Source organism: Egretta garzetta, unplaced genomic scaffold (assembly GCF_000687185.1).
Source record: "Egretta garzetta isolate BGI_Z169 unplaced genomic scaffold, ASM68718v1 scaffold325, whole genome shotgun sequence".
In the NCBI taxonomy this organism is placed as follows: domain Eukaryota; kingdom Metazoa; phylum Chordata; class Aves; order Pelecaniformes; family Ardeidae; genus Egretta; species Egretta garzetta.
This window is the reverse complement of record NW_009259833.1, coordinates 725,570-749,190: the sequence shown is the minus strand read 5'-3', so window position 1 is coordinate 749,190 and position 23,621 is coordinate 725,570. Positions and strand designations below refer to the sequence as shown.

Sequence of the window (23,621 nt, the reverse complement as noted above, 5' to 3'; positions counted from 1 at the left end):
AGCAGGTAAGACACTTAAGTCTAGACTGTGTTTATGCTGGGAAACGGTTTATGGTACCACAGCATTAATGTCATAGCTGTACAGTACCCATCTTTCCTACCCTTTGAGGTAGTTTCAGGAGGTATGTCCTAATTGCTGTAATTGCTAAAATTGCAATATAGATACGCATTATCTTGGAAATAGCGAATTCTACTCCAGTTGCGACTTCGATTAAAACCAGAGTGTGTACGCCCTCTGCTGAGTTGTGCAGAGGAAATCAGTGGCATTAATCATGTTGTAAATGTGCTACTCGCCATCAGCGAGGGTGTCAGAAACTGGCCTTTAATGGCAAGAACTCTTACTCTGTGCCTTCTTTCGGTATTAAAATGTAATCCTTCTGTGAAGTGAGGAAATAGAGCAGAATTCTATTAGAACGTGGCCCTGGGAAGTTGTTAAGGCATCTGAATGACGGTCGTAACAACCTGTGGATACATTAGGTCATGATCCTTGAGATTCATTCCCAGTTTATACTTCAAAGGAAACTCTAGTTGAGATCTGCTTTGGTTGTGGTGACCTTGGAGTGCACAGTGATTCTGGGCGCTTGTGGTGCTTTGTTTCCTAAACTTAGCTACCCGTGGCTTTTGGACTGCAGTTTCTGTCTCTGTCTGTAGGCACATCCACTCGGCGGGATGTTCCTACTTCCTTATGACTGTCTCAGCTGGAACAGGGACATCTATGTCTACAGAAATTCCTAGCAGATTAAATTCTTCTGTTCTTAGTAACTCCAGTGGACATCTGAAGCACCTCCATTGACGCCCAGGATTTTTATTATTTCATTATCTAGCTTCTCCTGTTTTAAGACAAAATCTCCTGTAGTTATAAAAGAAATCTGGTGCATTGAAGCAGTATGTGATAGCAGCTGATGTTCTAGCTTTTCCTCTAAAAGACTCCTAGTTTCTAGCAATTAGGACCTTTAAACTACAGGCCATGCGGTATTGTTAATGATGACACTGCTTGTTCAGTCCACAGGAGCTAGGTAGTCTCCACCTTTCCAATTTGTAATGTAAAAAACAACTACAAGAGAATATAGACTAACACAGCAGCTGCAGCCAATAGACAGGACACCAGCTGGGAGTGAGCTGTAGTGCTGCTCTGCTCGCTTGTGTCCCCTGCAAATGTTACCGCTGAAGCAGTATTGAATAGATTATTGATTAAAAATATTGAATGCCACTAAACCACAAAGAAATTGTAGAAGAAAACATGGTAGAAAGTCTGCTTCTTGCTCTGTCTCCAATAACAAGAATACTTTAAAACCCTAACTCCCTAGGAGATCTTAAAAACAGCTCATGCATGCCACAGTAGTGCTGTACAGTGGAAGATTTTATAACTCATTGTCATGCAGTAGTAAATCAGATGTCTTGGCAGAAAAGCTAAAGACCTGTAATTCTGTCAGAAAAAGTCAGTATGTGTCCTTGACAGGCACCGTCTTCCACCAGAGAGGTGACTTCTGGTTTTTTGGTAGTTTCAAAACAGCTATTCCTGTATGTCACGTGAGTTCACTGTGAGACCAGCTCAAGTTATGTTTTTCACCTATCCTAAGTCTTCAAAGTCCCGTGTTAGAATTCCTTCATTAGAATTTCTCGCTTTTCCAAGGCTACTTACATTGTTATTAGCTCTTCAGAGAGACTATAAACTGGTTGCCATTTTGGATTCTAAGATGAAAAAATCCATGTCTGTAGGTTCTCTGAAGCCTACTGATTCAAAAATACTTAGTCTGAATAGGTGCTGCCTCATGGCTTTCTCAGGTACAAGCAGTCAAATCTCTGTGTCATCCAAAGCACCAGATGGGATGGAAAAGCTCTCTTCTGATAACTTTTTAAACTTACTACTTGCAATTTCATAGTACATCTCTAGCAGAGGACCTGTGCCTGACTTAAGTTTTCTGGCTTTCCCCAGTGAGTTTTAAAATGTCTTCTGATGTAACCCTAATTGCCCACTGATGATTCTTCAACTAGCTACCTTCTCAGTGTTCTTATTTTTAAACTTCTATTCATTGCTATTAAACTTAACTGCCATTAACTCCCATTTTTTACATCGATATTTTTAGGCTTTGTTTCATTGCCACTAAAACATCTGCTTTTAACTAGTGTGGCTTTTTGCCCAGTATAATTTTTATTTCATGTTTGTGGATTCATGGCTTTTTGGGCACCTAGTAAGATGTTCTTGTACAACTATGATTTTTTGCTAATATTTCTCACTTTGATGTTCCCAGGCAGTTATTCTGACAGTTGCTTTAAACTTGGGAAAATTATCTCCTTGACAGTTCCAAACGTATGTATCACTGGCTGATGCTATATTCTGTTATCACAGGGTAAATATAACCACATCATGATCATTGGTACTTAGCCAGCAGCAGATTTTTAGGCTAGCAATTAACTTGTCTTTATCAGTAGAATGAGGCCCAATATTGAATGTCAGATGCTGTGCTGGGTGCTGAACTTCCTGTGGTCAAGTTTTAAGGACATTTTTTCTTGCTGTCTACATGAGAAACCCAGCCAGTGCTCTCGTCAAGGTGATGTAAGAACATAGTAGATGGCTGTCTAAATCTAGACCGAAGGCTCTGTATTTAAATTTTCATTTAAGTTCATGGTTTTACACAGCCTGAGCAGATGACAGAGGAATATCTCATACTGTTTCCTAGCAAGGCTTGGTGGTTCACAACTGCACTTCTCTCTGCAGGTTGTCCTTTGAGGCCCCGTGGTTCAGAATAGTCTAGCAGCTAAGTCTTTCATGCGCCCCCTTCTCTTTCTCATTCTGTACTTACCAAACTAATACCAGTTTTTCTAGCATTCCCTTTATGTGATCTATCCCACAATTATCAGGTAGATAGAGGTAGCGTAAGTTTTTCCACCTCATTAGTTGGTGACCCCCAGAATTGAGTGGCTGCATGTATTCTACACTGTGTCACCTACAAGACCTAAATTTTTCATTCACCAAAAAAATAGTATTTTTCTGTAGTATTCTCAGTGTTGTATTACTCTCTGTGTGAGTAAAAGCATATTCAGTGCATGGCTTTTCCTTGGCAAACTTCTAATCTGATTTTTAAAAGTCAATATAAGAGTACCAAGGGAAGTTGAGACTTGCTAGGTCTAATAAAGATACCAACTAATAAATTTATCACAGCCCATCGTCTCTCCTTCTGGATAGCCCCTACCACAAGTAACCTTCAGTTCATACTGGCCTGAACTGGAACGGCTCCGCTGGCGTAACTGTGAAAAGCCCAATTGCCTGCCCCTTCAACAGGAGGGCGTCCTATGGGGTCCTCTTGGATTATATTAAAATTTGGACCCTTCTTTTTTTAACCAGTCTAAAACTGGCACTTAGATTAAAAAATATATATATAAGTATATACTGTAAGGAAAAGTATTAAAATTTGGACCCTTCTTTTTTTAACCAGTTTAAAACTGGCACTTAGATTAAAAAAAAAAAATATATAAGTATATACTGTAAGGAAAAATAGTTGGGAAATAATGTGTCTGCAGCAGAGGACATTGGTACACGTTTATCAAAATATCATCTTTATGCTGTATTTTTGTCCTAGGGAAAAACAAGCTGACATTTTGGTTACCTTATGATACCAAGAATGTATATACATCTTGCCTTCTTTTACAGGATCTGATTAAAAATAAGAGATCATGGTTTTGTCTTGATTAAATTTGTTACAAAAATCATGCAATAATGTGTTCAAATGAAATAGTATTGCTCTGTTGCTTGATTAAGGTAAGACTAATTGTGGGCATAATTTTCATCAAATTAACTGAAAATAACGGGTGGGGGAAGGAAGAAGGGAAGAGGAATCTATAACAGAATTAACATTGCTGAACAACAGCTTGTCTAGACTAGAATGTGGAATCAGAAAGGAATTGGACCATCTTTGTTCTTAATAAGCATTCAGTGTTTTCAACATTTCTCTTTTCAGAACCTGATTTCTCTTACCTGGATGCCCTGGCTCCGTATCAACCTTTGGCAATGAAATGTGTTTACTGTCCCATTGACACAAGACTGAATTTTATTCAGGTGTCTAAATTACTCAAAGAAGTCCAGGTAATGAATTTTCTGTGGCCTTTTCTTATGTTTCTTCACACATCTGAAATAAACAGATCAATTGTGAACAACTGTTATGTTAAACAAAAGCAAAATCAGGACAACACTCAGATCCTTTTTTTCATGAGAGAGCACACAGCAGTGAGCTCTCCTTTATCATCCTGCTCCGAAATGAATATGGTGCGACTGCCAATCTCTCCACAGAGTGGCCAGAAGATCCCTGAAAGCTTAGAGCGCAGAGCAAATGGCATGTACGTGCCTTTCCTCCTTTTTAGGTACATTAATATAATAACTTTTTCCGTTATTCTTTTTCTTGTTTATATGAATAAGCCTGGCTGTGTCTAATACAGTCTTAATGTAAAGGGTACACAAGTGCTGAGTGTCCTCAGCACCCTCAGCTTTAACCATTTCCTCTGCTCTTTATCCTGCAGTTGGTAACTGCTTTGGTCCTGGCACTGCTGTTCTGGAGTTTCACTCTCATGCTTCTTCCAAATCCGCTGCTATCCTTACTCCATTTGAAAAATGCAGACTTCTGTCTAAGAAGGTGGCCAGAGCATTCATGTAGTCTCTGCTTTCCCCCTTGACTCTTTTTGGCTTGTCCATCCAATTTGTTTCTACTGATACTTGCTTTCTGACTCATGACATAATTAAAATAATACCCATTTTTTTTCCAGGCTGAGCTTTTTCCCTTTGTTCTGTCTTCAACTTATTGAACACAAAAATTCATCTTCTTCCAAACTTCTTAACAATGTCTGGATTGTTTTATCTCATTGTTCTGTGGCCTGGCTTGTCACTGCACACCTGATAGCAATTGCCATCGCCTGTTTCTCTGACAAGCATCTTCTTCCATCTTGCTGCTGAAGTATAACGCTGTTTCCAAAACAGTTTGCAGAAACGCTGTCTTGTCCTTTGGCTTCCTTAAATCCTGCAGTGATCCTTGTGGCGACCAGTCCGTTTATGCTTTGTTAATATATTGCTGACAAGTCATGAAAACTCAGAGTTGCTTATTTTGCTAATGTTTTTTGCAGCCTTACATATTGATTCGATTGCCTCACTCCATGCCGTTTTGTGAGGGTCTCCACCACTGCTGTCATTTGCTTCCAGTTTTGATGCAAGGATTTGGGGAAAAAAAAGCTATTGAATATTCTTTTTTTTTCTCTCTTTATGGCAGCTAACATGACTGCTGATATTGAAGTGGTGATTAAAGACACAAATTTAGGCCTTGTATGCAAAGCAAAGACTGCCTGCCCCTTGAACAGTTTGTTCCAACACTGACTGGATCTTCTGGATTGCATCTTTTGAATGTTGTTTTCATACAAATAAATCAGCTTGCTAACAACAATCTGCAAACCGCCTTATGGCAGTGATTGCTGTTGTAGGGCACAGAGTAAACCAAACATTTTTGTAAATCATCACTCTTCTTTTCCAGCCTCTCCACGTAGTTTGCCCGGAGCAGTACACTCAGCCACCACCCACCCAGTCCCACCGCACAGATCTGATGATAGACTGCCAGCCTCCGCCGATGTCCTACCGCAGAGCAGAGGTGCTGACTCTTCCGTACAAGCGGCGCTATGAGAAGATCGAAATCATGCCAGAAGTAAGTAACAAAAGTGGGGGAAAAGGTGGTGGCTTCTTGCTCATACAGCCAAATTCAAGCTACTGCTAAGACCTTTGACTAAAGATACCTCGCGGCTGCTGTTTACTGTTGACTACGATCATGTAAAGCGCTTTCTCTCAAATGGAGGGCTAAGAAAGAAGCAGTTCTGAGAGTGAATTTCAGTGTGTAAGCTAATGGGAATTGAAAAAAACCTGGGCAAGCAAAAAATATGTTCGGGTTAATTGTCCTTCGCAAGGATATATCACATCTCAAAATACAGACCAAAGAGCAATCTGTGCTAGCCCCTTGTGAGGCAAGCCAGTCATCTCCAATTTAAATATCAGTTAGTTGAGGCACTTGAGTTTTTATTAGTGGCCTAGGGCCATGGAACAGATCCAAAGAATATGGGAGTTAGTAGCCAGGAGTTGTCTTTCTCCTTCCCCAGCTGTACCTGCCATGAGAAATACCCTTTCCCTTGAGAAGCAGTATTCAGTCATATGTTAAAGGCATAGCAGTGAAATGGCTCATTTATATTACAACAGTTTCAATAAATGGTTAATTCCTACAGACTGCTGAAGTCCAACAGGTTAATGGGTTGCTTGCAGCCATCTATAATGTGGACTACTTATGCCCGCAACATCTATTAATAATTTATTAACCCCATAAATCAAATATAAATGTACCCATAATACAAAGGGTGACCCATATTCTAATAGACACGATCTTAAAATACTTTTTTGACAATCCAATCAGCACAAATGTGTCCTTGGATCAAAGGTGACAGTGACTTTTTACAAGCAGGTGTTCCTGCCCTTTGGAAACTGTTGGATATGTGAGTCTACTTTTCATCAGAGAGTAGAGGGAGGAAGTACCCTTAGTTAAGCCAACCATGAAGAAGAGAACCAGTACCCATGTAACAAAATCCCTCAGCCGGTCCGCAACACCCATTCCTACCATTTTGCATGTGTCTGCTTTGAGCATCAGTTCTGTTAGGAGCCTGCGCAGCCCACTGGTTAGAGGACTGCCAGAGACAAGGAGGGATTTTTTAATTGGAAAATACACTTGGATGCACCTATTTAATATTTAATTCTTTTGGGAATTTGCATATTTATTGGATCCTATTAAACCTAAGACTAGTAAAACGTGGCTTCCATTCACCAGCGTGACCAAAACAAATCTCACATTCTGCGTGCAGAGAGCCAGCGCATGGCTTACCTATTATTTAGGTAACCCACTGAAGCTTTGGGTTTTCCCCTAAACTGTGAGGGTGTAAGTGAGCCTTTGTATGGGAGCCGATCCCTTATGTCAGCCCTGTGAAGAGGATGGATACCAGCTTTCCCTGCAAACAGAATGCAAATTAGCACAGATGCTACAAGTGAATATTCACCAGCCCTCATACATTTTGAAGTTCCTATCAAGAGGAAGGGTTGTCTAAATGCTAGGCTGGTCCATGGGAGTGGGCAGGTTAAGTTTCTTGCTCTGTTGGAGTCTTCCTGTATGATCAACTCAAGTCTAAACCACAAAATGCAGCTCACATTGGAAAGGACACCGAGGACTGCAGAGTTCCCTGGCAGAGCTTATTAGTCTGAAGGCAGTGCCATGCTCATGGGGCTAGACCGCATCAGAAAACAAGTCAGTGTTTCTCTTGTTAGCCTGGCTGTTGGCAGCAAAATCCCTTCCACTTGAGGCCGTGTGGCTTCAGTCTCATTGGCAGCCACTAATGTGAAAATGGTCTCCATTGCTCAAACCCAGATCTCCAGTGGTTTTTAGGTGCCGTCTGTCACTGAAGGGAATGGATTCATTAGGGACAGGGTTTAGTGGTGGGATGGCAGTGCTAGGTTAACGGTTGGACTTGATGATCTTAAAGGTCTTTTCCAACCTAAACAATTCTATGATTCTTCCTACACCTCCAGGTAAAAACAGTGCATAGAAACAAGAGCACTTCCCAAAACTGCTGGGATGTTGGAGGGAGGATGCTCTGTAGACAATGTGATATTCACGAACCTGGGAGTGGGTATCAAAGAAGCACGTAGAAAATGAGAGCTGGTTTCTATTGCATTCACTTTAACTTGGAGAGTTTGAGCAGAAAGCTGCACAGACAGGAATATTGACAGAAATGGCCCCCTTTTTTTTCCTTTAACAAATAACATCAAATTATTTTCACGCAGGAGTCCTAATTTCAAAGCTGTCTGTGCTCAGGGAGTAGAAACATCTCATGTGATTTTCCACGTGCAGATATTTCCCCTGGTTCCAAAGCTGCACTTACCAACTTGTTGCAAAAAGCTACTTGGTATGTAATGACACTCCTGAAAAGACTTTTTAATATGATACAAAAATTAGGTAGACCAGATCATCTCTGAGATTTCAGGAAAGTTGTTGTCCTTCCCCATTGTTGCCAGGAAGGTTGTGTTTGCTTGCCTCAGGGTGTTCTTTGAGAGTTAGACCCATTAGTGGTTGTGTGCTTGCCTCTGAGAACCAGGCTGTGATTCAGGGCTGTTACTAGGATGCCATTCCCCAGCACCGAGATCTGCAAATCATCCTCAAAAAGAGATCTTGCTCATTCTTTGTGAGGGAACTTGCTAGAGGAATAGCAGTGCCAACTTTGTAGTGATCACAGACTGATCTCCCCAGGACAATCTCTGTTTCAGCATGTCTTCATCCCATCATTGTGTGAGGCTAGTTTTTCCTTCCAGCTTGACCTGCAGATAAGGCATGGGAGGGATGGTACCTTGTCTCCCACTCTCTCTGACTTTGATCTTTGAGTCTTAGCAGCATAGCTGATAACTGCTGAGAAGTGTAAGTATGTCATCTCTCCTGCTCTGTGCAACCAGGCGCAACAGTCAATCCCAAAAGATCATTGCTTGGTTTTCAAATAAATGGGAGAAGGAGGACGAGACTCTTTTTTTTTTTTGGGACCTGTATTTCCTTTGATGCTAACCCCCTAAATAAGCACGATATTATCTCCTTACCTCGCTAATCATTTTTATGTGCCATCTGCATGGTTTGCCTCGTTCCCCCTCCCAGTGGAAAAGCCCTGTCTGTCTGTCCCATTGTGCAGAGGGATCATTAGGATGTTGGTTTCAAGAGGCTGATGCAAATGGCCTGTTGGTTTTAGGCAGGGTTTACACCTGGCAAAAAATGGCTGTAATGTTCCCTTCTGCTGGGTGGGTTCTGCAAGACAGGATTCCAGATATGATAGGTGAGGCTCCCTGGTCGAGAGTATTTGCTGCTTAATGTCCTCTTTTCAGTAGTTTCATCCAGGAAGACTCTTTAATGATGCCTAAATATATAGGAATTTCTGTACTGCAAAGAAAGAGCATTTGTTTCATACAGGCTACCATCAGCTCTGGGGTTCTGTGAAGGCTCAAGTGGGAGTTGGAAGGGGCATTTTACAGCTCCTAGCAAACCTTGCAAAGGCTTGTTATTTGTCAAAACCATGTTAGGCCAAACTGGAATGATGAAATCCACCCCGGGAAAAAAAGTAATTGCTAGGTCTGCTCCAGGGCTAGGACTTGGGTCTAAAGTACAGCTAAAAGGCTCATGAAAGAATGACTGCTTCAATGAAGTCCTGATCAGGGCCCTCTCCTAGCATACACAGTCCTTTCTCAGAAGCAGACGTGCTCAAGCTTCTGTCTCAAAGCTTTTGACAACCAAGCAGTTGGCTCGGCATGGTTTCAGTCAATACAGACTGACGGTACGGTAGTGTGAAATTTCCTTTCCAAAATTGTTTCAGTGGTTCAGATTCTGGCCTGTCAGACTGATGTAAATTTACTGATACTGCTGGAGCTTGTCTACATTTCAATCACTTCACCGAAGAGCAAAGTCAGGTCAAGCAGGACTGGTGTATGTTAATGAGATTTACACTCAGAGCAGCCTTTGTTTAGAGAGAGGTTTTAACAGTCCCAAGGCACCAGGCTGCAATGGCTCTCAGAGGTATTGTGGAAACCTTTACACTTTAACTAATTTGTTCTTCTCAGCATCTGCCTTTCACTTTAAAAAATAATAAAAAAAAAAAAAAAAAAAAAAGACTGCTTCCTGGAAATTGGTTAGGCATTGTCTGTTCACGGGAGAACGATGGGAAAATGGAAAGCACCTTCTGGAGCAAACAGATAAATTAAACAGTAGTGCTTGAGCAAATAATGTCCTCCAGTTTAATTACAACGGAACAATGGTGCGGATCACTTGATTTCAGCAGCAGACTGACTTCAGCGAGGGCTCTGTGTTTTTAAAATACTCTGTTTGCAAGTTCTTCAGGACACAGGCCAGTACAGGAGAATGTGAATATGCAACGCACAGCCTGACATGAAATGAAATTATAAGGAACTACTGCAGAGAAGAATTAGGAAAACAGCCACTTGGCAGCCCATTATAATTATGTAGCTTTCACACCACCCTCCCCTTTTCTTATTTTCATTTCTCTTTCCACACAGGATCTTGCCAATTCCTTTTTGAGAGAAAGAAAGGCAAAACATGGCTTTCATCTTACCTCTCCAACTTCTTTCCAGTTTTCAGGGACTAAAGAGTTTGATTTCTGTCTGTCTTCTAACCCTTGACTTGCTTTGGTGACCCTACATTATCCAGTCTCCTGACCTCTCCGTTCCTTTTCCCCTGACTATTCCCCTTTGTATAAGATGCCATAGCCTCACTTACCATCAGGTAAATGAAATATAACCATCCTCCTTGCTTCTGCTACTGTCATTCCTCCCTTCAGCTCCAAGCTCACTGAATCCACCATCTGTAGAATTATCTGGAGTCCCTTCCTCATTCTAGCACAGGCCCTCTCCAAGTTTGACTTCACCTTTTGACATTCCATCAAGACTAGTCTTGTCCCAGTTTTTTACCAACCTTTTCTTAGACAAAGCCAGAACCACTGTAGTCTGCCATCTTCCCGATTTATGTCATTGCTGTTCGATGCAATCAGCCATTCCTTTCTTCTTAAAAAACTCCCGCCTCACTCCCATGTCTCTTCTCTCCTGGCCGTTCAGCCTCCCATTGCTTCTGCAGAGAATTTTCCTCCCTCCTCCCATCTTTTGTGGGCTTTAAATGTGTTAAATGTATTATCCCTCATTTCCTTTGCTTTTTTTTTTTTTTTCTTTTGCTGTACCTTTCCTCTGGTTGGTCTCTTCTGCAGATTGTCCTATTTAGATTTATGAAACGTGGATCTGCTTTTCTGCTCCCAACCTGCCTTTGCCTGCCCACATTAATATCTTAGGTTTGTTTCTCCTTCGTTTTTGATGGCTGGCTGTAAGATAACACTTTTCTAGCCAGGCACTCGCCTCTCTTTTCCCAATCACCTTCAACAACATTACACTCTGACTTGACATGCTGACCCATAAACTGGTTACTATATTTTGAATATTTTGATTGCTGTCCTTTTCATGTCTTTCAAGTGACTCCTCTTTTGCATCTGTAAGCTGCTTGCCTTTACTTTGAAGATATTTCACATCCTTGCTTCCCCTAGCTGTCATTTTTCATTCAAGTTTGAGGCTGATATTTGCTTCTGCTGGTTCTGGCTTCCATTGTCCTCTTACAAGTTCCCCAAACAACTGTTCCCTGCCTGCTCGCAGGCTATGCAGCGTACTGGGGAAGAGCTTCATTAAACAGCCATAAATCCACTTCATTACACTTCTTAAATACCTCCTTAAAACCGTCTCGTGGCACAGGATTGGCAAAAAGCCAGCCATTAGCTTTAGTACTGAGCCTACTTCTTATAATCCCACCCAGGATTATTTCCTTTTGGTTGGTCAGTAGATCTCTTTCTGGTTTGATTTCCAGGCTTTGGGGGTGAGGTTCATTAGGATCTGGAGCCCTGGTCCATGAGTTGAACATGGAACATGTACATGGAAAAGAAAGGGTTTCATAGAATCGTTTGGGTTGGAAAAGACCTTTCAGATCATCGAGTCCAACCGTTAACCTACCCCTGCCATCCCACCACTAAACCCTGTCCCTAAGCACCTCATCTGCCTGGCTTTTAAATACGTCCAGGGATGGGGGCTCCACCACTTCCCTGGGCAGCCCATTCCGGTGCTTGACAACCCTTTCTGTGAAAAAATTTTTCCTAATGTCCAACCTGGTGCAACTTGAGGCCATTTCCTCTTGTCCTATTGTCATTGCTCAAAACTGCAGGACTACCCCTTCAGCTTTTTTTATTTCTCCACTAGATATTGGCTCTATGGAAGAGTAAAGCTAAGATGCTTGCACCTGCAAGCAACAATGTCAAAAACTTCAGATATTTATGGCATGATTCTTCATCCACTGAAGTTAATGAGACTTTAAAATCTGCTCCAAAGAGAACTGTAGCAGAGCCACAGAGACTGAAAGATCTATTCAGTTAGGGTTAGTTTAGCAACCTGATCGTCCCATTTGATACACTTGGATTCTGTAAAATCTGAGGCTGAAACCCCAACAAGGCATGACTCAGATCACCCACTCACGATTATATAGAAGCCCTTAGTTCTAGGGTATTTGTTTTTCTCTGTTGAAAATACCCTTGTTCCTTTAAGTCTCATTGGAAAGATTCCCCAATTTCCATTCTGCTGCACAAATGGCCTGTGGCATGCTTGTGCCGTGTTTAATACGCTTGCTGGTCATGACTGCTTACTCCACAGGCATATTCAAATCCTTAGACCTTTCCCCTTCAGTGCATGTGTTTGACCACATATCTTTTTGTTTCCTCTGCAGGATCTGGTACTTGCAGACATCCTGCACTCAGACTCTGCCTGATTTAGCAGATGGTATAAAGCCAAGGCTGAGCCTGTTTGAGACTTCTGCCCACACTGTAATCTCTTGTGCATTTCTGTGCCTGGTTTCAAGTGGCTTGACAGCAGCGCTCCTGGAACTTAAATAGTGAAGGGATAAGAAGAGGCAGGGAGGTAGGAGGTGAGGTAAATTGTGTCCCTTTCCTAACGTTGCCATCCAAATATAAGCAACAGGATGAAGACTGTGTTTTTTCTTCTGTTTACAAAACTGACAGTCCATGCTCATGAAAGGGCTATTGCACAGCTTTCAAGCATGTGGAATATTTGGGCGCTCTTTTCCTATTAAAGGTACACTGGGAGGATGCTTTTCTGTATCCAGAAACTGGGTTTGAAGTGTGTGAGGAGCAAGGTGAGTGAGGGGATGGAGGATGAGGCGGGTTGTTCTCCATTCAGGTTTTGCTGAGGACTACTTACTGTAAAAGCCTCTGTGAAACTGTGATCACTAGAGCCTGGTGGACTCCCTCTGAAGGCAGGCAGACCTTAAAATCTTTGGGCTTCTCTAACAATTGGGAGAGGGTATTTTTCTGTCACATATGAGTTGCATCCCTTTTAGGGGATAGGAGCTGGGTGGCAATCTCTTCATACCTGGCAAGCTCCAAGGCTATAAGCAATCATTTCCACCTAGAAATGGAAGTGCCCTCATGGGCTACATGGCCAGAACCCAGCTGCAGTTAGTAATAGTGTTTATAATGTGCCTCAAAAAATGTGAGGCACCAGCTTCAAATCATGAAGACTTTTGCCCCTGCTGTTCCCACTAGAATGCTGTTCAGACACCCACTGTCTCTGATGGCTAGAAACATCCTAATTTCCAGCCTACGCATATTCATGGCTGGTCTGCACATACTTACTCTTAACATCATGTTTTAGCATAAATAGATTTTCCGTTTTGTTTGTATTTTTCCCTGTGGTGTTTATGTAGAATAATCAAATTCTTCTTTTGGCTTTCTTTTTGCCAGGCTAAACAAGCCCAGAGATGTAGTTTCCTCTTACAAGACAGCTTCTCCTGCCCTAATCTACCCTTCAGCATATCTTACTTGAACTTAAATTACCCACAATTTACAAGTAGTTCAGATGAGATCTTGCTGGGCCCAATATAATAGCAATAGCTCATCTCTGCTAGAATTACCTGATATTTTCTGGAGTTGCATTTAGCTTTTACATGGCCATGTCACATTTGTGACTCTCCGTTCTCATGGGATGGCCTAATAAACCTGGACCCTTCACCTCTGTCATTTCCAGCAGCTGCCAGCTCACAGCAGAATTTCTCAGTATTAGCCCAGTCCCTGGCCTTGCATTTCATCCTATTGAACTTCATCTTGTTTTTCTCACTCCAGTTCTTGAGGTCATCTAGTTCTTCCTGTATGATAGCCTGATCTTTCTTTCTGTTAAGGGTGCCTCTACAAACTTCAGCAGGGCCTTCTGAACGCTCTCTTTGTTCTGTGCTGAGGTTATTAATAAAAATTGCATGGGAGTGGGCTCAAGACTGACCCTTCAGGAACTGCAGCAACAGCCCAGCAGTTGCCTGAGGATATCTGTGCATTAACCAGCACTTTCCCCACCTCAGGACTGCTGTAGAAATCCACAGTTTGTAATTTCCCATGTGGTACCGTGCTAGTGCCTCATGAAGAACAGGCTGTGGCTGCCCCAGTTCCCTCAGCAGTTATCTTATGTGATCCACTTCTGATGATTTTTGTAAATTTTCCTTCCATTTACTTAATTACTGCAGTATAGTAGCATGAGTAAGGGACCCCTTACTAGGATTTCTGAGCACTAAGTATTGCACAAGCACTGAACAAAACTGATCCCTGCCCCAAGGAATATATTACAACTTTATTCTTTCTTTATTTTTTCTAAGGACTTGCAATGTGTTGAGTTCATAATGGGTCTGTCCTGCCCAGTGGTTTCACAGCTCTGTTTCATGCCTTTCATGTCTCTGGTTTGATCCAGAGTTGCAACTCTGGCTCCTACCTCTAATGCAGAGATCGTACATTTATGCACAGTTTGCAAATCTGGAAAATACACATTTAATGTTGATTTAAAATCCCAGCTGTGTCCCTTTCTAAATACACATTCCCCTGTGCTCCAGTCATGGAGGGTAAACATCCAGCTCACCTTGTTCAACTCAGATTGCAGCCCTCCTTGCTGGGTCAGTCTTCCTGCACCCTCTCTAGTGTAAGCCAAGAACTATTGCACTTAGAAAACTTGGAGGGGAAGAGGGAAAAGGGAGACATTTGGAGAGGTGTCCCAGAAACCCAGGAAGAAATCACTGGTAGTCACTGCTGCCAGTATAGGTGCAACTTGGATGTTAAAATACTGGCTGGTGTATGTCTGTGTACATTTGCCCCTGGTCCTCCATAGGACCAAGACCGCGTGTGCTATCATTCTGGTCCGCTCCTGATTTTATTCACTGATTATTCAGCCTCCCTTTTTTTTTTTTTTTTTTTTAACGGTAGGAGTTTCAGATCCCATCCTCAGCCATTTTTCAGCTCTTCATTGCCAACAAGAGGGTTTTTGGCTGGTGACTGGAGACAGCACACAACCTTAAGCCTAGGGAGAGTTGGCCCCGATGAAGGCCTTAGTAGAGACTTTAGCGTAACCTGTGTGCATTGTTCTTCTTTATAGACAACTATAGTTTGGCCAACAGTGGTGTCCAGGCTCACATAGCATGCATCAGATCTCATCTTGCTGTGGAAAATGCAATCCTACATGGAAGATTCAACTGCAGTTTACGGTAAAAATGTATTTACTCTGTAAGAGCACAGGTGGACAGCTCTGATCACGGGAGCAGAACTTCCCAAGCTGGCTCTTCTCTCCCTCAACCATTACAAGGTTCACATCAACACTTGCAGTTTCAGACTACTGAGAGTCAATGACTTTTGTTTGTCGGTTAGTCTCTGTTTTAAACTTTCCCTAACAGGAGGGATTTTAAAAAATGAAATACACAGTACACATACACACGCACAGAGGCGAGTTTGTCTTAAGGCAGTCCAAGTGCTCATCCATAGGCAGGGGACTGATTAATGCGATGTTAGTGCTCAGTGCCGTGCGTCTCCGCTTTCGTGACTTCCCTGATGCCAGCATGTGGCATTAGGCTTGTGATAATGACTGGAAGGAAGAAGCATTTATTCTTGCATAGTGGGGGGCTTTTCAATCGTGCAGACAAAGGCATAACAAGATCCAGCAACTGAAAGTTGGACAAATTCAACCTTGAAATAAGACGCGGTTTCCTAGCTGGAAGGAAAATTAAAGTTTGGAACAGCTTGCGAGAGGAAATGGTGGAGTTGCCATTGCTTGGAGTATAGACAAGATTTGCTATCTCTCTGAAAAGGGTTTCTTTAATCCAGCATTTTGGAAGAGTTCTGTGATCTGTGTGTGCAGGAGGTCAGTCGAAAGGAGTGTAGCAGTGCTGTCTGGTCTTGGTGGGTGAATTACTGGATGTGATTAAATGACCTTTTTGGTTTGGGTCAGTGAACTTCTGTAATAAAAAGATTGGCTGCAACATGGAGAGGGCTGTGAGATGAAGCAATAGCTTAGAGAAAATAAAATAGTCTGTCTTACTTGTCTTTTTGACTGTTAATAATTAAAGTGTTGCCATTTACCAACTGTGTGGTTAAAACCTGCATAAATGTTAATATTAAAGTATTTCAGTGGCAGAAGAGGACTTTGATTCTAAGCGGCTCTCTGGTTTTTAAGGATCTTTCTCTTTACACTGTTTGTCATTTTGCCATGTATTCTTCATTAGAGCCCATTTTGTATTGATCCTCCTCTGGAAGGTGGTGGGAATGGAAAGTGCCTTCGACCACTGCAAAGTGCAGCATAACACGCTGCTGCAAGTGTTACTATTTTTAGCTCCCAGGGGAAATGTGAAGCAATAATTATCATTATATTTTCATTCTTTTAGCTTTCAACAACAAACTGTAAAGGCCGTATTCAAATTCCCTGCTTTAAAGATCTTGAACAGAGTCCCAGAGAGAGAGCACTCTGAATTGCTCCATGAAATTTTGATTTCTAAGATTCACCAAGTCTGAATACGTGCAAAAATTTAGGGGATTTGAATTCAGCCTGAAAACGCCTGTGTTTTTCCAACACAAACATCTATCTGACTGCTTTATTTCAAGGAGGTGCTCTCAAAATGTTCCTGCAGCTTTAACAGTGGTAGGTAAGATTTTCAGAAGTTATTAGATGTAGCTGAATTCTGCTGCTGTTGAAGCCAACAGAAAAGCCTTCTCAGTGCTTTGATGGCAAAAGGATTAGGCCAGTAGTGAGTGCTTTTTGAAGTCAAGTTCAGTTGCTTCTGCATTCACAAGGATTGGAACTTTGCAGTAATGGAGTGATCACCTACGTAATCATAATTTACAGCAGACCAGAGTATTTGGCAGTAAACTATTGGTACCTGAAGTTTCTTGGGAAGTGGCAGGGTTCAGTTGTTCTGCTCTGTCCCTCTCCTGGTTTGGATCCTGTTGCAAATTCAGTAGATGGCCTTTGGTGAGGAATTTAATCTTCCGTTGCCTCAGGTGCATGGTCTCCAAAATGGGAATATGTCATGCTTTTCTAAAACCCATTCCGTTTTTCTTACTGCTTTGCATGCATGGGAGCATCTGGCGAACTAAAAAGAGCTGGTGTCGCCTTGCTGGCAGGGCAGTGGTGATAGCTGGTTCTCCAGAGCGCTGCTCCATGGAAGTGCTACGGTAGATGGCTGAAGTTTCACAAGAGCTCCTTTACCTGGAGGTTAAACTTTTAGTATCTGGCTTCAGCTGGAGGTGCCATGTGTTTGAAGATGAAAAGGAATGGAGTTCAGATGAAGATCATCTTGTAGAGGCTCTGTCTACATGGAACAGGGCGATGCTCTGAGTGGGTTAACGACAAAGCTGTTGGGAAAAACAGCCAAGTAGATGTTAACGCCCCTCAGGCGTTAACTTGTTGTCACAACTGAGAAGTCCTCCCATCCAGTGGTATAATGCGTGATCTTACCCATTTTTGGTTTATGAGGCACCTGCAAGGTTTCCCCACAGACACAGAACACACTTCACGTGCTCTTGCCTTCAGGTCCACAGTGAATAACAGGAGCGTGCTTGGCTGGGAACGATACTTGGAAACCACTTGGGCTGCTGGCCCGTGCGGTGTGAAGGAACCTGTGTATCTGGGACTAGATCCGGCTGCAGTCCTGGACAGGACTCCAGGGCAGCCGATGCTAGAACTCCATTGGAGGGGAAAAAGGGAATCATTTTCTGTGTTCGTGAGCACTGTTTTCTGCACCGTTCCTTTGGAAACGTGGCTGGAAGAGGTGCTTCCCAGCTGGCCAACTTCCGCAAGTCTCAGCAGGTGCAGGACTGCCCACTCCGCAGGCACTGCCAAGCATCTTGGGAGGCTGCCATTGAATTCAAAGTTGGAGCCAAGACTAAATTTTATTTCTTTCAGAGAAGAATTATATAAAAGGCAGTGTAAGGGTTTCTACGCAGTGTTGTAAGGAAAAATTTCAAATGAGTCAATAGAGCCGTTGGGTTTTTAAGGACAAACCCTTTTCTTCCAGCTGTGCTGCAGCCAGAATGCCACAGCACTACGGAGCAGAGAGGAGGCTGGCTTGGATTTTTCATTGTCCATCGACGTAATGAACGTATTAAATAATGAGGAATTTACATTATGAATTTTATTCATCAAAATTATCAATGAAGTAGTTGATGTCTTTTTGAACGAGGTTTCTCTTTAATTGTTATATTTTGTGAGACATGCCTGGGTTACTGAAAACCTCGCGCTGCTCTGGTAACAGCATGAAAGGCAGCAGCTTTAAGAGCTGGAAGGAGGGCTAAGCAGGTAAGAGGAGCGCTCCGTCGTTGTATCAGTGGGTTTGTGTTTACAGTTCATTAGTCCGTGTTTAAAAATACCATGCTGCCAATTTAAATCACAGCTGGATTCATACAAATTTTGAGATTATCACTTGCTGAACAAAATCCTTCTTTTGCTTTAGCTTGCAGATTCACTTGTGCCCTTGGAGATTAAGCCTGGTATTTCCTTAGCAACAGTTTCTGCCGTGTTGCATACTAAAGACAACAAGCATGTGCTGCAGGTACAGTATAATGGGAAAGGGAGAAAAATATCCTTACACCGGGTTTCCTGCCATCTGGGACCCCAGCTGTTCTCATGAGGCAACCTCTCCAACAACTCTTTCCACACCGGCACAGAGCCCTTGTCCTGGCATGTGCGAGTGAGGAATTACACTTAGAGAGTGGGATGCAAATAAATCTCTCTACCCTCTTTTTGTTGGCCGTGTTGCTGGCTAAGATAAAAGGGGAAGTGAGATTATTCCTGAAGAGAGGCTACAAATCATACTGCTGTCTCCCATAACCCGTACACCAGGATCAGCATCAGTCAGCCGCTCACGGACTTAGGGGCCAGGGGGGAGAGATGACCTAAAACATTAGGTATGTGACGGGACTGGCTTCCTTAAGTTGCCCTGTTCCCCAAGAAGCAGATTGTGCATCCTTGTACAAAGTAGGAGTGTATACTCTCTTCCTACCGCCTCCCTTGGGCTGACACTGCAATTCCTGACATTAATGCTCCGCAGAGGGAGATGATGTCTGGTGGTCCTGCTTTGCAGAGGCTGCCCCCATCACCTTTCTGCTTTGATGCATGAGCGTGCAGGGAGCTCAGTGAAGCCACGCTCCTCATGATGCTGCCTCTCCCACCGGGCAGTAGGGCTGGGCTTGGGCCCACTACACTTGGGAAGAGGGCCCAGTATGGTAATGTCTTTACTGCAGGGACATAAAGATCAGTTAAGGATTTATATCACTGCACAGCAGACAGGCTGTCTTACTTTTTCCAAGTCAGTTCCCTAGAAATACTAGGCAACACTGAACAAATCGAAATATTAAAATGCAGTTGGTCTGAGGCTGCTTTCTCCTTTGTGTTGTTCATTTACGCCCTTCTCTACTCTGATTCCTGATGCCAAATTAATTTAGACCTAGGCTTAAAACGCCAGAGCCCTCACATATGGATGGAGGTAAGCCAGCACAGGGGTATCTGTCAGCCTTGGCTGAGCCTGGGCCTCACCACAGCAGTGATTCATGCACAGATAATGTGATACATGCACGTAGGCCCACCAACTTCAGCAGAAATGGTTTGTAAAGTGACTCAGGTGCATCCCTACTTGTGGAACTGGACTCTGAGCAGGCAGAATTTCTCTCCCAAGGATGAAAACCACCCGTCCCTGGCTGTTGAAAGAAACACGGGGACATCACAGCAGCAGGTTCAGACATGATGCTACGTGATGGCAAAGACACAGTTGAGAGGAGCCCAGTCTGTCACCTGGAGCGTATGGGCTGCTTCCGGCAAATTCCCTGGGCGTTGTGCAGATGCATCCCTGGCCCAATCTTGCCAAAATTTTGAAGAAATTTTCCCCAGCACCTTTTTCCCAGCAACTGAGTTGCTGGTTCACTGGGAAAGACCAGTGCTGACACCTCCCCGACCTAACTAACTTGGCATGGGACACATGGACTTATTTTACACAGTAATTTCCTCACTGGTCTTTTTATAGGAATCTGGTTTTCATCTCCATGGAAGGGTCTTTCAGAAGCACTCAGTTGCCCCTGCACCGTGCCCGCGTGCGCAGCGCCGCCTGAGGTCAGCTACTGCTGCACGTGCCAACCCTGCCCCCCCTCCCCGCTGATGGAGGAGGGTCGCAGGGGTGTGTTAAGGCCAAGAGCTTTCTGAAGCAACACAAAATTATACCCAGATCACACTCCAGTGGTTTTTCAGGCACTGCAGCATCTCTCAACGCCTCCTTGTCTCCATTCAAGTTCTTCCTAAAGACTTTTCCGAGGCCAGTGAGAAATAAATTACCCATTTTTCTCATTGCCCGAATAGTTGCTTGCTCTGGATTTGGCCATTTCCCAACCTGTTGCATCTTTTAGAGTGTGATTTTCAAGGCATTGACTTCCTTAAGGCATGATTCCTAGAAAATATTGCAGGGTACTCGAATGCTAAAATAGAAAGCTTCAGTCTTGAACTGAGTCAGACAGGCCTGTTAAGATGAGGGAAATTTGAACAGGGCTGAATTTGATAGAAATTTTAAGATGGTGGAGATTTGAACTAAAACTGCTAACTTATTTCTGCAAATGGTGGCCTGTGTGTGCGCAGAGCTGGAGTGGGGCCCAAGGCTGGGTTTCTCCTCTCCCCTTCAGCGCTGCAACATTCTGCCCTTTAGTGGCAGAAAACAAAACCAGTATTCCTTTTCTATCTCATGTGCTTGTTATTCCAACTAAATCATAATAAGATTATGTGATTCACTGCGTTACTGTGCACCTTCTCGTCCCTTAGCTCCCTCCAAAACCTCTGCAACCTCCCGCCAGCAAGAAGAGAAAGCGAGTGAGTGATGACGTGCCAGAGTGCAAACCTTTGAAGCCGTTGCTGAGCGGCTCCATTCCTGTGGACCAGTTTGTGCAGACACTCGAGAAGGTAATAAGTCTTTGGTGGCAAGCGGATTTCTACCAGTCTCAGAAATGTGCTGCTTTGCTAGCAGAGAGAGGGAAAATAATTTTAGCGTCGCTTGAAATGGAGAGGGGCTAACGAGCTAGCAAAGCGCTTCAGGGAACGCGTGTCCCCGCACTGATTATGGAGGGAACAGTTCCCTGTGGAGCCATGTCGTGATCTAGGGGCTTCATATCAGTCATTTCCTCCTGGTTTCCCATGGAAGCAGAGCTGCTGGGGTCACTTCAGGTGGGGAAATCTCCCCCATGTAACTTTTGGATTCATCAGCTGATTGCCGATGAATTTGAACAGCGGGGAGGTGGTCTTAAAAGTATTTAAGTTCCACCAGGTTTTGTGAAAACAAGGTGACAGAATGAAGAAGAGATCTTGGAGATGTCTCCGCTGATGGAGAAGCTTTCTGGGGGGCTGCGGGACAGGAGGCTGGGTGGCTGAACATGCTATTGGTTACTGCTCTGTGGAGCCCTGCATGACTCCCTGGAGAAGATTAGCAGGAAAAAGGGCAGGATTGTGAGGAAGTTTGTGCTGAGGTTCAGTAGTTCTTCACTATCATCATCTTTGAGGCAGTAATGCCAGCAGATGGTCAGGTCTGTAGTTAAAGGAGCCATTTGCCCTCTTTGTCTCTCAAGATTTTGCAATTGCGGTGACCTGGTGTAGTGGAAAACGTTGGCTTTAGCCTCCCTGTCCTATAGTTTATCCACCTGTATAATGAGGGTCGTATTTAGCTTGGCCTACGCGCATTTCCTCTGCAAATGCCAGAGATCTAAGACATCTGCAATGGCACTCTCTATTTTGTAGCCATTCCGCCCTTCATCTCTACCTGTTTTCCTGAGTTGTAGTAACATCTCTCTCTTCTGCTCCCTCCCCAACACTACATCTAGCATGGCTTCAGTGACGTGAAGGTGGAGGACACAGCCAAGGGCCACATCGTACTCCTCCAGGAGGCAGAAACCCTCATTCAGATTGAGGAGGACTCCACACACATCATCTGCGACAACGATGAACCTTTGAGGGTGAAACTCCGTGACCTGGTTCTCAAATTCCTGCAGAAATTTTAGCTCATGGACATCCTGCTGCTCTGCAAGGAGACACCCCAGAGCACCAAAGCTAAGACCTTTCCAGAGGGTGACCCCAGGGGGAGAGAGAATTTCCCAATTCAAAGAGACCAGAAACCACCTTCCCCTTCACGGAGAAGCGAGGAAGTATTTTTAATATCTATTTTTTACATTTTTATTTTTAACCGTTTTTGGAATACTTTGGAGGGGATTCCTGTGCTGTAAAATTGGGAGTTGGAATCTTATAGGAGATACAGACTGCAGAGTAAATAAATAGAGTGTTTATTTACAAGGTCAGGGTGAAGTTGTGTGTGGACGCAGACATTTCTCTGTGTGACCCTCTCAGCGGTGTGTGCCCCAGTCCTCTACCTGAGGAAACTCTGTAAGAATATTGAAACAACGGCCTCAGTTATTAAGAGATTTATTTTTCTCCCCACTGCTGCTTCCTGGTCACCAGATCCAATTTGCTGTCCGTCCTCCATCTGCACTCTGCGCGTGTGTTTCACTGGCACGAGGCGGAAGGAGAAAGCCGGTGAGGTGAAGATTATAAAAATAAAAATTGAAAAAAGGGAGCGATGCTGGACACATAGAACAACTTTGAAGCAGCAGGAGCCTGGCCATAGCCTGCAAAAGCAGAGGGATTTGGGAAAAGCTGTGTGCTTTAGCAATGCGAGGTGTTTATTGATGCAGCACCCTCGCCTGTTACAGCCAGGGTTGTCCACCCAGCTCTGAGCTTTTCACTGAAAGACAGTAAAGACAAACCAGTTCCTGGGGACCAGTTCCATCATCCGTGGAGGCCGTCTCTCAGGAAGACACTTTCAAAAAATACGTAAAGTAGTTAAACTCCCAGTGCTCATGGAAAACCTTTTGAGCTTTAAGTGCCTCTTGTTTCTACCTTCCAAAAACCCTGTCCTTTCAGCCCCCGCCATCCCAAATCCTGGTTGAAATACTGAGTCATTTATACAAAGCCATCTGTACCGCAGACCTGGGGAGTTTTTTGACTCCCAAAAATCATATATTTGGGGCCTAAACTTAGTTAATAGTATTGCCTTTTAGAGCGACCGCTTTCTCAGATTTACTGCCGTTTGGGTTTTATTGGATTGTTTTGTATTTATTTGGTGTTAAAAATAAAGAGTGTAGTAAGACTGCCAAAGAGAAAGCACATTCCGTGGTTTATAAAAGCATCTGCATGCCTATTCCACGTCCGCCTGTGCGTGTGTATACACATTCGTGAAATATAACTACTCCTTCCGTTTATAGCTTTGGGGAGATTAAGGCAGTGGAAGAACAGCTCTGCAATAAAAACTAGTTGCTATTGCAGTTTCCACATCACATTTCGTACTCATTAAGGGTTTCTATTTGACTGGATGTACAGAATCCAGCATCCATACCTTTGCTTTGCGTGCGTGTCATGGGCGGGAGAGAAATAGTATCAGTAATGTGATAAAAACCTTGTTGCAGTAGCATTAATCCTCGTAAGAGTTTACAACATTTGCAGTAGTTCGGCTTCTTTATCATCACGCAAAAATGGAATAATAGAATTGGACATATTTCACCTTGTAATTAAATCTCCAAAGAGATTGTTATTAACACGCAGAGGCCATGTGATAAACTCAGCTGAGCTGAGGCAGCAGGGGAAGGGGGAAG

General features: G+C 43.4%; 1 protein-coding gene across 3 annotated transcripts in view; it reads left to right on the top strand.

The window, feature by feature from the left end:
• Positions 1–23,123, top strand: part of INTS9 (integrator complex subunit 9) — a 68,524-nt gene extending 45,401 nt beyond the window's left edge. Inside the window, exons 10-14 of one of the 3 annotated variants that reach the window (XM_035895415.1) lie at positions 3,959–4,083; positions 5,513–5,680; positions 18,404–18,502; positions 20,752–20,889; positions 21,801–23,123. In XM_035895415.1, the coding sequence (XP_035751308.1) occupies positions 3,959–4,083; positions 5,513–5,680; positions 18,404–18,502; positions 20,752–20,889; positions 21,801–21,977 (707 nt within the window). In that variant the 3' untranslated portion in view covers positions 21,978–23,123. The remainder of the gene's footprint in view (positions 1–3,958; positions 4,084–5,512; positions 5,681–18,403; positions 18,503–20,751; positions 20,890–21,800) is intronic. The other 2 variants (XM_009639905.2, XM_035895414.1) reach the window with 2 other exon arrangements.
• Positions 23,124–23,621: the final 498 nt, after the last annotated feature.